Source organism: Doryrhamphus excisus, linkage group LG12 (assembly GCF_037039965.1).
Source record: "Doryrhamphus excisus strain RoL-2023G ecotype Guam linkage group LG12, RoL_Dexc_Guam_v1.1, whole genome shotgun sequence".
In the NCBI taxonomy this organism is placed as follows: domain Eukaryota; kingdom Metazoa; phylum Chordata; class Actinopteri; order Syngnathiformes; family Syngnathidae; genus Doryrhamphus; species Doryrhamphus excisus.
In genome coordinates, this window is record NC_136368.1 from 4,863,613 (window position 1) to 4,877,425 (window position 13,813).

Genomic DNA, 13,813 nt, shown 5'->3' on the forward strand with positions numbered 1-13,813 from the left:
TCAGTGAAGTCTTGACACCACGAGAGATCCCAAAAATGCACATTGTCGGCAGGATTCAAACCTGCGCGGGGAAACCCCAATGGATTTCAAGTCCATCGCCTTAACCACTCGGCCACAACAACTTGTAAGATGCACAGAACCTCACCGATTATGCCGTTGTATATCAGTCAAAGTGCAAGGAAAACTGTTTGTCAATTCAGTCAGCAACCATGAAGATCCAGGCAATTTCACCTGGATCTCCATTGTTACACACATCCTTATACGATGACTGAAAGGGATTTTTTGGTCTGAGAATTTCCGATGGATTGCCCCCATCAGTGAAGTCCACGAGAGATCCCAAAACTGCATGTTGTCGGCAGGATTCGAACCTGCGCGGGGAAACCCCAATGGATTTCAAGGAAGGGAATGCAAGGGAAGCTGTTTGTCTATTCAGTTTTTGCCAGTTTCACTTTTGGTAAGCCAGTAACAAAAAATGTAACCGCAGCATCAGTGTGTGTTCCTCACCTCATATTTTCCAAGTGTATTTCAAAGTTTGTACAAAAAAAGTCCTTAGCATCCTCTGTCTTAGCGGGGCTACAATTGCCTTAGAATCAGTTAAAAAAAAAAACATCCAAATCACTCTAATGATAACCTAAAGCCGGCCTGATTACACTGTAAATGACTTTGGAAAGGTCAGACTCAATCGGATGCTGGTGCAGTTGGATTTACTTGTCTTTTCTCCCCCTAAGATGATGAACTTGCTTGCATATCTTTTCTTATCTCTCCAGCCTAAATCCTGTCTGAACCTCTTACTTCTGTCCATTCTTCACAGATTACAGATTAGGCCATTTTTAGAATAATTTGCCTCATCTTTGATTTCAAAGGCATGTTTTATTGCGTGCACGGGAAGTGAATGAGAATATCTGACGTTAGGTTGGAGTATATTTATGTGATGCAGTCTGTTATGCAGGTCTGGAGGGGTTGGCATTCGCTATCTTGGTTTTGAAGAGCCATAGCGGAATTCCAAATAGGATATAATTATTTCATGGTAGCTGTGCTTGGGCTGTTCATTGAAGACATTAAACTAAGCTTTCTAAACAATGATATACCAAACCTGATAACATTTCCTATTTGGTTTATTCATTAAGCACATTTTTCCCACCTCTAACTGTTGGTAGAGTATATCGGGAAGCCAGTTGGGGTTGCCATAGCAATAAAAAAGTGCAGCACAGGTAGTTTCTAGTGTTCCTCCCTACCCTGAAAAACCCGGAGAACAATTGAATAATTGACTATGTATAAAAAAATGTCCTGGGCAGGGCACTGGGGCACAGGGGTGGAATGCCCCCCATATAAATGATTTGCCCCCCCTTTCCTCCCTCTTTTCAGCAAACATCCAATCACTGTTAGTATGCAAACGAGCCAGGAGCAGCTCTAAAGCTTTTATTGTGAAGGCAGTACTGAAAGTGCATTGTTGGTCTTCACTGTCTCCTGAGTTTATGGCCGTTAATGTTGTATGTACAACACATAATATAAATAAATATGATTATGTTTCATCATCTTTTTCCCAACCCTTATTCAAGTCGTTCGGACATAGGCTCGTTGGAACACAAACCTGTTTTTTTGACTGTTTAAAGAAGTTCTGCATGACTGTTTTTCTGCTGCAATGGTGTGTTGTTAGAGGCCTTGCTTACACAGCTCAACAATCCAAGAGCGTTCATAGAGAGAAAGCTTTTTTGCCTTTGCCATCATGAGATCATGACAGTGTGGAATTATATTGCATTCACAGTTATACAAAGATTTTGGCTTTTAAAATCTAAGCCTATTTGCAATAAATTGCTTACTCCAAATATTTTTGTCTCACTCCTATTTATTATTATTATTTTTTGCATTTTGAAGCCTTATTTTAGAATAGTGCAAAATATAAATGGTTGTAATTTTTTAAAATTTTGATCATTATATCATGCATTGTGACAATTCCTGCACAATACTGAAAAATAAGTTTAATTTAAAAAAAAGAAGAATGTTTTGCCTGTCAGGAGCAGCTGTTAAGAGATTTTGCCGACATGAAATGGTACCGCAAGCGTTTTGAGGCTGAGCCTGTAGAGAGATAGAATTGACAGAATGATGTCAACAAACTGACACACAATCTACCTTCCAAAGTGAACAAAATTGCTTTTGTGGCTCAACCTCCTCAAAGTGAAAACGTACAATAACAAATGAAATTATTAAACATCCGATGGGGAATGTCTTCAGGTATGAAAATAATTATCACTTGTCTGCATTTTTGGCTTTAAAACAATTAGAAAATCAACCTCCAGAGTTCATTATTGAGCCAACTCCTACTCGGTGTTCATTTGACCGCACGGCCAGTGCTCTTCTTCTCTGCCACAAATTCTGCCTCGACTTCTTTCTCACGATAATTATGAATTAATCAGACCTTCAAGCGCCGCAAATGAGAATGATGTCAAATCCACGAGGGCAGCTTTACAAAGAGTCAACCTAATGAGCCAGGCTGAAGTTGTGAGGCTGGCGACACTTTGACCCGTGTTGAGATGCACTCGTGGTACAAATTGACACTAATAGCTTCATATACATATGTCTCATATTAAACTTTAAAAAAAAAATCTTTGTGGATATATTCCTGAGACCTTATTGTGGCAGTAGTTTTAAATATGATCTTAAATTAATCCACATCTGAATTCTTATAAATACCTTATCATTTCTAATCCTCCATGCGCACTGAAACCAGATTAGACAATTAAGTACTTTTTTTTCCACTTAAAAAAGACCCTACTGAAGTTAATATTCTCTGCTTCACAGCTGTGTTTTGTGTTTTATCCAACAAAGACAAATTATTACAAATTATTACACATTACACAATGTGTGTTGCCTAAATGTATTGTTATCTTTCTTAATTCTTAATTTCTATAATTAAAGGTATCCTCAAGGTGTTTCCGGGTTAGTGACTAGTGACACATTTTTTTGGCATGGTTGGAGATTTTTCTGGTATCCGGGGACATAAAAGTGAAAGCACCGATTGATCTGTAGCTAGGATGATAGGGTGTGTTCTGCTGGGTTGCCAACGTGCAGATTTTTTTGCTAGATCTTGGCGATATTCCAACCACCCTGAACAATATATTTTCTGAAATATAATATAATAAAAATAAATACATATATAATATAAATATAATAATAACCACACAGATTCATATTAATGTGAGCCATAAAATAAACAGCATTATCTGTTATTCATTGTTCAATTGTGCTAACCTTTTGTACAGCATTTCCCATCACATGCAAATTATATGCAAATTAGTCAAAAACATCAACTAGCGACTCCGGGTTAGTGACTAGTGACAAATTTTTTTGGCATAGTTGGAGATTTTTCTGGTATCTGGGGACTTAAAAGTGAAAGCACCTATTGATCTGTAGCTAGGATGATAGGGTGTGTTCTGCTGGGTTGCCAACTTACAGATTTTTTTGCTAGATCTTGGTGATATTCCAATCACCCTGAAGAATATATTTTCTGAAATATAAATATAAATATAAATATAAATATAAATATAAATATAAATATAAATATAAATATAAATATAAATATAAATATAAATATAAATATAAATATAAATATAAATATAAATATAAATATAAATATAAATATAAATATAAATATAAATATTTATATTATAAATATAATTTATAATATAAATATAAATATAAATATAATAATCACACGGCCATAAAATAAACACAGCATTATCTGTTATTCATTGTTCAATTGTGCTAACCTTTTGTACAGCATTTCCCACCACATGCAAATGATATGCAAATTAGTCAGACATCAACTTCTAGGTCAGCCAATAGATTATTTTCATACTTAGCAAGTTAGCATTGAGCTAGCACATTTTGTTTCAATACATTTCTTTTATGTTCTGTGTCATTATTTTATATATTTTTTGTACTGTGTAAATTATATTTTGACATACTTTGTTTCTGTTAAGTTTTAGGCTTTAGTAGTAGGCTTCAAGTAAAGGAATGGTCCTTTTGTATCTTTTTGAATCTGCTAGCTATCTGCAATGTTAGCAGGAGCAGAACACAAGGTGAGTAATGCACCTCCTTTCTACCTCCTTTCTACCCGAATGTGGTTATTATCGTCATGTGCTTTTCACTGAGAAATGAATACAAAATAAGGGAAAAACTGCCATGGTAGAGTACATGATTTCTTCCTTCCTGCTAGTTTTCTGCTCATGTGGATATTATGATATTGTCAGCAGTGTGCGTTTAAAAAAGTATTATTTTCAGTGGCGTAATGGTGTGAGAGCATCTCTTCAAGCACTGACCTGCTACTTTTGTCCCGCTTTCGTCAATGATTTAGTCCATGTCTTCTACTTCACTGGAGAAAGGTGCGTACATTTTTTTTCCCTGCTCGTCCTCTTCCTCGCTGCTTTTCACTTCCATTTTCCATCTCATGAAGCTATTGAGGCAGCCTCAGGTTCAAACTGAGTGGGTTTCATGGATGCTTCTATAAAGACGGCATTATAAAAATAGGGACGTGTGACAGAGCGTGATACGTATATACCGAAGGTGAGCCGAGGACGTCTGGACTCTTCGGTTCTCCCTCAAGTGAAACCAGAGAAAACGTACAATCCCAAAATAACTGGGATGACCTCTGATGCATTTTTAAACCACCTCGCTCGTTTCTGCTCATTCTGGCTAAAGGCAAGGCAATCCAACTTAATGATTACAGTTTTGGGGGGGGGGGTTACAAGACCACCAGACACAGACATAGACATAGACATAGACATAGACATAGACATAGACATAGACATAGACATAGACATAGACATAGACATAGACATAGACATAGACATAGACATAGACATAGACATAGACATAGACATAGACATAGACATAGACATAGACATAGACATAGACATAGACATAGACATAGACATAGACATAGACATAGACATAGACATAGACATAGACATAGACATAGACATAGACATAGACATAGACTTTCTTTACTGTCATTGCACAATAACACGGCAGTGAAATTGCCAACGAAATGTTGTTGACTGGCTCCTGTGAAATAATAAATAATAAATAATAAATAATAAATAATAAATAATAAATAATAAATAATAAATAATAAATAATAAATAATAAATAATAAATAATAAATAATAAATAATAAATAATAAATAATAAACAATACATAATAAACAATAAATAATAAATAATAAATAATAAATAATAAATAATAAATAATAAATAATAAATAATAAATAATAAATAATAAATAATAAATAATAAATAATAAATAATAAATAATAAATAATAAATAATAAATAATAAATAATAAATAATAAATATGAACAATGTACAGCATTAACAGTAATTTGTACAAATAATTTAAATAATTTAGAATAAATAACAATAATTTAAAGTTTTGGTAAATGATAGGGCCATAAAAATGTCTATGTTTGGGCCTGGCATTTCCGCCTGAATTGTACGTTTGTGGATGCATGCGCATGCATCAGGACATGCCGAGGCGGCTAGGGTTTTGTGGCATTAAAAGTTGCACAAAAAAAATCTCATGGTTTATATCTGTGTATCCAGATATATTCTGCTCATATATATCATATATTGCACAAAATAGTCACAGCACCATGTAAGAAGACCAGCTGTCATTTAATAGAAAGTAAGTCTTCAAAACAATATAAAAACATAACAATAAAATTTTATAACAATAAATAAAAAAATTATAACAATACAAAATTTATGGAAAGCAGGAAGTGAACAAATCACATAAAATTTTATAACAATAAATTTTAACAAAAAATTTCTAACAATAAAAAAATATATGGAAAGCAGGAAGTGAACAAATCAGTTACTGATTGTAAAAGTACCAGATGGATTTAATAGCTTTCTTCCTACTTCTTTTGGACATGTGGAACTGTGAACTGATTATGTGATGCATTCAATTGTAATCTGATGCATGTTCAAATGAAATAAAACCATTACCATTACCATATACTCTTAATGCACAACATCATCATCATCGAAAGTACTTATTTGTTCGCCTATTGCACACAAACAACAATGAATCCAAAAGTTTGGACACACCTTCTCATTCAATTTTGATGACTATTTATATTGTAGATTCTCACTGAAAGCATTAAACCTATGCATGAACACATGTGGATTTATGTACTTAACAAAAAAAGGTAATGTTACTGTAATGTATGGTAAGACACACAAGCACCGTAAATGGCTCACAGTGACTCCAAAATCAGGAAAAAGACAAAATAAACAAACAAATGTGACTATAGGGATGTTACTTTATGTCTAGAGGGCTCTTATAATGTAAAAAAAATATATTTAGAAGGTCGTGAACAGGTTCTTTGGCCCCAGGCCACTCTGCACTGAAAAAAATCAGGCCTCAATGTCAAAAAGGTTAAGAACCCCTGTTATATATAATTGTATGAGTGGCTGTGAATGCAACTTTCCATGATTATTCATCACACTTTTTTTGTGTTATCCTCCATGCATGTCACCCCCCAGGTAAGTATGAAAAGTTTCAGTAGTCTCAGGAGCATTATGACACACTATATGACTTTCAGCCATGTGTGTAACTGTGTATTTTGTGTGAGTACGAGAAATAATGTGCATTCACCTGTCTGCATTCACTTGTGTGTGTGTTTCTGCATGTGTGTGTGTGTGTGTGTGTAGAGTACAGCATTCTTTGGGGACCTAATAAATCTGTTCCGGAAGTCACGCAGCCTAACACCCTCCAGCTTCAGGATGCCACTTTAAGATAACAACTTTGAGGGCATTTCAGGGAACTTTCTCAATGTGTGTGTGTGTGGAGTGGGTGGGGGTCGGGGGGTGGGAGGGTAGTCACACCAATTCAAGTTCTGAGCTTTGATGTGATGTAGCACAGAACAACCATTGTTTACATGTATGCAAGCATCTTTATTGACACAGATTCTAAAAGGATTTTAGTATCTGTTATGTCCATGTTGTTTACAATTTATCAGGATCTACACCATAATTGTTCAGTTTTAAAGAGGACCTATTATGCTCATTTTCTGTCGCTTGAGTTGTGGACTCCTATAGAGCAGCTGCACACAGTGACCAGCACTGAAAGCTTTCTAGTTTTCCAGCATATGCACCTATTCCAGCTCTATTTCTTTGGATTTCCGGCATCAGGTTTTCCAAAAAAAACAAAAAAATGCATTTATTAAAAACAGAAAAATATACAAACTTTTTCAGTGCTTTGGTTCCGATTTTCTACAAGAAAAGCTCTGATAAAACATTCCACTGTTGTCAAATATCTTAATTTTTCTGCACAAAATAAGATGAAAAATAAATAAACAAATCAAGAATAAAGAAAATCAATCAATCAGTAATAAATAAATATAACAATAATAATAAAACTGCAAATAATAAAAACTTAAGAAACCACATATAGTTCATAATTTATTTATTTATTTAGAGCCCTGTAGACACGACAAAACATGACTATAGTCACATTAATACTTTTTTTTATTTACAACATATTTGGCAACTGCAGGGTCTTGAGACACATGCTAACTCGCAAACTAGAGAGCTAGCGACCTAAACGGTAGCCTTCAAGTTATTTCCTTTAAACTTAAATAGCCAAAAACTTACCACTTCCACACGGATAGAGAGGATAACTATTAACAGTTATTTAACCTTTAACATGAACATTAATCAAACGTAATAATTTTTTCTGGGTACATGATACCATACAGCATCCATATCAAACTTGCGCGGGCCGCACTAACATTAAACTTTCATATCAAGGCGGGGGCCTCAAACTAGCGTCCTGCGGGCCATATTTGGCCCACGGGCCGCGTGTTTGAGACCCCTGTCGTAGACAGATTAAAATATTTTTCTTTTGCCGGTGGGGAATCAGAAACTCAAACCACTTGTGCCCGATGTTTGCGCCGTTAGGATTTGTAAACAAATGTAGCTTTCCCTCACTATGAAGAAGAAGAAGGCGTATGAAAACCAAGGTTCCACAGAAAGTCTGAATTTGAGTTGAGTCAGGGAGTGAGGTGTATCAATGTCATTTTTGTGCAACCACACTTGATGGTCTATGACAAAGGTGTAAAGCCTCCAAAGTAACATCTACCAAAGCTCCTATTGTTGTAGCATCATGCAGCATCACCTGTAGACAGTTTGGATGCATCTCATACATGCTCCTCTCCACAATGATGGACAACCTTGCATCTCTTTCCATTATTGTTTCCAAATGACATTCATTCATTGTATGGTAAATATCCTCATCAGAGCTTTGTGGTGTGACAGAGTAAGTTTTTATTGAAAGTGTTGCTGACATGATCGTTCTCGCTCACACACACACACACACACACACCTCAAAACTCAATAAAAATGTCTCTTGGCTGTAAGCCGTGCTTTGTCGCTTCCATAATTCATGGCCTTGTGACAGTAGTATTGAACTGAAGACAATGATGTCGGCCCTGTAGGCTTCTCTCACATGAACACACACACACGTCATGAGCTACAAATACAGAGAAACCGAAAATGTATGCTGCTTGAAGACCTTTGGCAAGGTTTAGCCAATGTGTGTGTAGGATACTCTTCTCGACTTGATAACAACTTTTTGCCCTTCCTCCTCTCTGTCACTTGCAATCGATTCTGTTTTTGTATCTTTGTCCTGCCCGTTAGCATGGCTAAATACAATGTGTGTGTCTTTCACACACATGCACACACACACACACACACACACCAGGAGGGTTTAGCTGTCTGGCAGCCATGTTTCGGCCAAAATGTTGTCACTTGTCCCCTCACATGTGCACTCCCTCCAAAAAAAGAATAAGTTTGACGTCAGAGGCTACTGTTAGCCAAGCCGTAGGGAATGACTCCGGCCAACTGCTTCTCTTTATTAAAAGTGATTTTTCACAGCGTTGATGCCTCTAACGAGGAGCCGTGGAAGACACACACGCACACACACATACACTGAAGGTGACATCGAAATTGTGTTTACCAAGCAGCCCTCAACATGGCCTCTGAACCAACAAAGCACTCTTGATAAATGTGATGAGATAAAAAACCTTTTCCTCTCTTGGATCCGCGTATTTATGATCTGAAGGGATCTTTCTGATATGCAGTAATTAAACGACATGAATACAAATATTTGTCCGTTCCCCAGACATTCATTTTGACTGTTCACTGGTAGAGAAAATACAAAAAGTTAATTTATTCGGCTTTGTCTTGCTTGTTTACTTTTGAAGGTTGTCATTTTGTTATTGGACCATTCCAAGAATCGCTCAGACAAAGTCATGTTTACTTTCCCAGGGACTGTAGAACGCTAAGAGATAATATAAATGCCTTTCTTTTATATGCACTTGGTACTTTGCTTTTTGTACACCTCGGTTTTGAGCCTTTGGAATAGTGAAAACCAAGACACCATTGTATTTCATATTTAGTTTTTGGTGAACTTTTGTGTTTAGTTATCCAATCTGCTTAGACGATAGTGATGGTTATTTGGGGGCTTTAATTTCGTAGACCAGGCGCACCTACCCCGCACCAACAGGGTGTGGCCAGCGCACTTTGCAAATTTTGTGAGCAGCACAGTCTGGGCGCAGCACTGCGCACCCACACCTCCATTCCTCCCACCGTCAAAAGTGGCAAAGAGGGAGTAGAGAAGGCATGAAAGGGTTTAACACCACCGAGTGTAATCTTAACCAATCAAATCATTGACTTTAAATGTGCCGGACCGGACTGCGCATCAGAGGACACCATGCGCACCACTCCCCACATAAGCCACCTCGTGGGATACGTCATCTCTTCCCGACAATTACATTAAACACAGCATCACGCTAATCCGAGCATCTTATTTTTTTCTTATTTTTTTTCCTCCAGCATTCCTGCTCTAAATCGCCAAATAGAACTTTTGAGAAAAAATGAAAAATGAAAAGTAAAAAAAAATATTCTACAGCCAGATTTTAACAACCAAGTTTATATTAATTGTTGTTAATTATTAGTTGTCTCATGGGTCACTTTCTCTGTTTCCACAAAGTCTGCACTGTGTGTTGGCTTATTTGTGATTGGATGACTAAGGGGAGGGGGGCAGGTGGGGCGATCTGGCGTGCATCCAGCACAACCACGGAGATGAGCGATGATGAGTGGAGCTGTCGTGTGCTTTTTTTGGCCAAGACTTCCAAGATGTTAATATCGGGGGACAAGCCATTCATTTAGGAGGGCGTTGTTGTGTCCCCACCTTCGCTGAAAAATAGCAAGCATGAAGGAGCTAACAATAATGGGACAAACCTATTTCGACTATAAAGCCCTAAAAAATCCCTTAAAAATTGCAACAATATACCATTTACAACGGTAGTAACCAGTATTTATTTTTTATAATTATTAAATTAAATTGAATAATTTCATGTGAGGGCGGCACGGTGGTCGAGTGGTTAGCGAACAGACCTCACAGCTAGGAGGCTATCCCTGTGTGGAGTTTGCATGTTCTCCCCGTGCATGCGTGGGTTTTCTCCGGGTACTCCGGTTTCCTCCCACATTCCAAAAACATGCTAAGTTAATGTGAGTGTGAATGGTTGTTTGTCTATATGTGCCCTGTGATTGCCTGGCGACCAGTCCAGGGTGTACCCCGCCTCTTGCCTGAAGACAACTGGGATAGGCTCCAGCACCCCCGCGACCCTTGTGAGGAAAAAGCGGTAGAAAATGAATGAATTTCATGTGAGGGCTGCACGACGGTCGAGTGGTTAGCAAACAGACCTCACAGCTATGAGACCAGGGTTCAATTCCACCCTCGGCCATCTCTGTGTGGAGTTTGCATGTTCTCCCCGTGCATGCGTGGGTTTTCTCCGGGTACTCCGGTTTCCTCCCACATTCCAAAAACATACTAAATTGTCTATGAATGTACCCCGCCTCTAGCCCGAAGACAGCTGGGATAGGCTCCAGCACCCCCGCGATCCTTGTGAGGAAAAAGCGGTAGAAAATGAATGAATTTCATGTGAGTGTACCTAGACATGACTAAATAATCTATATTTTTTCATGTAAAGTAACCATTAAAGGCATTAAAGTTAAATTTCAGTTAAAAGGGTTGTACAGTACATACTGTATTAACCATAATTGATTCTGCAATGATTACCAATTTTGTTTATTTATGGCAGCTGTGGCATAAAGATTTCATTGGATAATGATAAGCACCGTACAATAAACTCTTAAAAAATATTGTAATAAAAACAGATGTGATTTACAAGTGCAACGTGCAACACTCTAGTTTATTCACAGTTACCGTGAGTGGAGAAACACATGCATTATTATTTTTGCCCGGGAAAAAAAAAATCACATTTGACTTGCATGCTTTCTTGCCATTTAGGGCATGTAATTTCCAATGTATTCCTGCATAAATGAATAGTTTTCCCTGCACAGTCATTATCATCACTGATACAGAAGCCATGCCGGATACACTTGAACTGTGCTCAGTTAGTTCATCGTTGCATTTTTCTGTTGTTGTTTGGAGAGTGTTGTTATTGCATGTTAATGACTTTCACACCTCTGTGGCTTTGCTTGCTACCTGTATGCTAATCATGCATAATGTGCAGGGGAACAGTTATCAGTCTCCGCTATAGCAGATGTGTCTCAACAGCATGGCGTGAAGGGGTCAACTGGAGCACCTTAATGCTAAATGATTCATCTGCTGGAGGTTATTACTCAGAGGAGCATCTGGCCTTTTTTTTTTTTTTTTTTTTTAAAGATCACAGTTTATTTCAGCAAACCACAGCGGGAGCATTAACATATTTCCCATGATTGTTTTCATTAGTGCATAAATGCCAAGGTCGACCCACTTCCTGTCCCTGAAGAAGTCATACAGAAACTCAACCATCAAGAGACTGACAGGTTTGGCTATAAAACATCCTTTATCACATCCTTTATCACTGTGCATTTGTAAACCTAAGGCGGGTTACACCCTGGACTGGTGGCCAGCCAATCACAGGGCACATATAGACAAACAACCATTCACACTCACATTCATACCTATGGACAATTTGGAGTCGCCAATTAACCTAGCATGTTTTTGGAACATGCAAACTCCACACAGAGATGGCCGAGCGTGGAATCGAACTCAGGTCTCCTAGCTGTGTGGCCTGCGTGCTAACCACTCAACCACCTAAAATTCATTCATTCATTCATTTTCTACCGCTTATCCTCACGAGAGGCGCGGGTGTGCTGGAGCCTATCCCAGCTGTCTTCGGGTGAGAGGCGGGGTACACCCTGGACTGGTGGCCAGCCAATCACAGGGCAAATATATTACATAAAACAAATTATTATAGCTTTGCATGCAAAAATAAATTGATGATTTGGGGAGGGAACGCAGTCTTTGTACTTTGCGATGAGTTGAAATGAAATGAAAAACAAATCAAACTAATTTTTTGTTGTATACTGAATAAGACAAAAAAACAGCGCAAAATGTAATAATAATAATAATGGATTTGAATTTCTATAGTGCTTCACAGTGAAGTGAATTCATTATTCATTCTCTCTCACACACTGGTGGTGGTAAAAACTACATTTTTAGCCACAGCTGCCCTGGGGTAGACTCCCTGTGGTCTCCCCAACCACCACCAACACATTTGTGCCTTGCCCAGGGACACAACAACAGAGACTGGGGGAAGGTGTAAAAATATTTCTTCAAAACTGAACCCGGGGAAAAAAATGAATTATGGAAAAAGTTCCAACATTTCCGCCAAAAAACATATCATATGAAAAATGAGTGAAAATGTTGACAAAAATTGAACTGAAACATTTTTTGTCAAAAACTAATCATACAAAAACCAGGGCAAAATTTGGAAGACATTTTTTTTATTGACAAACGAAATCTACTAAAAGGAGGGCAACATTTTGGCACAAACCGAATAATACAAAAACTGTTGTGTTCACAAAACGAGGTTTGACTGTCCTTTCTGTAAGCAGCCAAATGTTCCTTCCCGTACAATTCCACTTCCACACTTCCAGCAGCATGCCTAGGAACACTGTGTCCTCATCAGGTTGCAGGGAAGTCTGTCCTCCTCCTGCATCGTCGCAGTCGTTCCCTTTCACGGCTCTTATCATTCGCGTTTCGGCCTTCCAGCTGTTATCCGGGACAGCGGCGACAATAAACCGCATCAGCCCCTCCCCCTCTTTACCTCTACCGCAGAAATGACCTTCAGCAGAGCTTGGCTTTGCGGAACACGGCAAAGACGGAACAAAATTGGGAATGCATGAAGGGACATGAAAAGAAGGAGGTAAAGAAGATGGAGTGGGTGAGAGGAAGATGATGAAAGGAATCTTTCCATAAGCCGGAATGAGAACGGGATGATATGGGAAATGGGGCCAATAGGAATAACATGCTAACTAACACAAATACAGTTTCTATATTGTACAAAGGGTGTTGATCTGCCAATCAAAGCTCCCCTTTTTCTGTAAGTGGAGGAAGACATAGTTTATTCTACTTGGACAAATAATTGAGTATACCCTGCAGGAACGCTGTCTCACGCGGCTGGAAAGACAGGAGGAAGATTAAGTGAGTCCATATGTGTTTGACCTTCTCTTTAACCTTGTTTAGCCCCCCTCACACTGCACCACAGAGACAGGGGGGGAGAAAAAAAAAGAAGGGGGGGAGAGGGAAGCATATTCTCACAGTGCTGCAGGCTTTGCCATCCAAACTCTCTCTTTCCCGCTCTGAGTCACGGCAAAGTCATAAATACTAAAGCGGGTAAAAAGAGATTATTTGAAAACTATCTTATACTTTCAGCGGGAAAGCGTGACTGTCAGC

At 38.1% G+C, this 13,813-nt stretch overlaps 1 protein-coding gene and 1 non-coding gene across 2 annotated transcripts in view; both read right to left on the reverse strand.

Moving 5' to 3' along the window:
- LOC131135892 (polyprenol dehydrogenase-like) overlaps nt 1–13,813 on the reverse strand; it is a 77,668-nt gene that overhangs the window by 1,335 nt on the left and 62,520 nt on the right. The window contains exon 10 of the mRNA XM_078795382.1: nt 13,009–13,218. Within this exon, the coding sequence (XP_078651508.1) occupies nt 13,009–13,218 (210 nt within the window). The remainder of the gene's footprint in view (nt 1–13,008; nt 13,219–13,813) is intronic.
- trnas-uga (transfer RNA serine (anticodon UGA)) lies at nt 41–122 on the reverse strand. Its single transcript has one exon. It is a non-coding gene; the product is annotated as a tRNA-Ser (tRNA).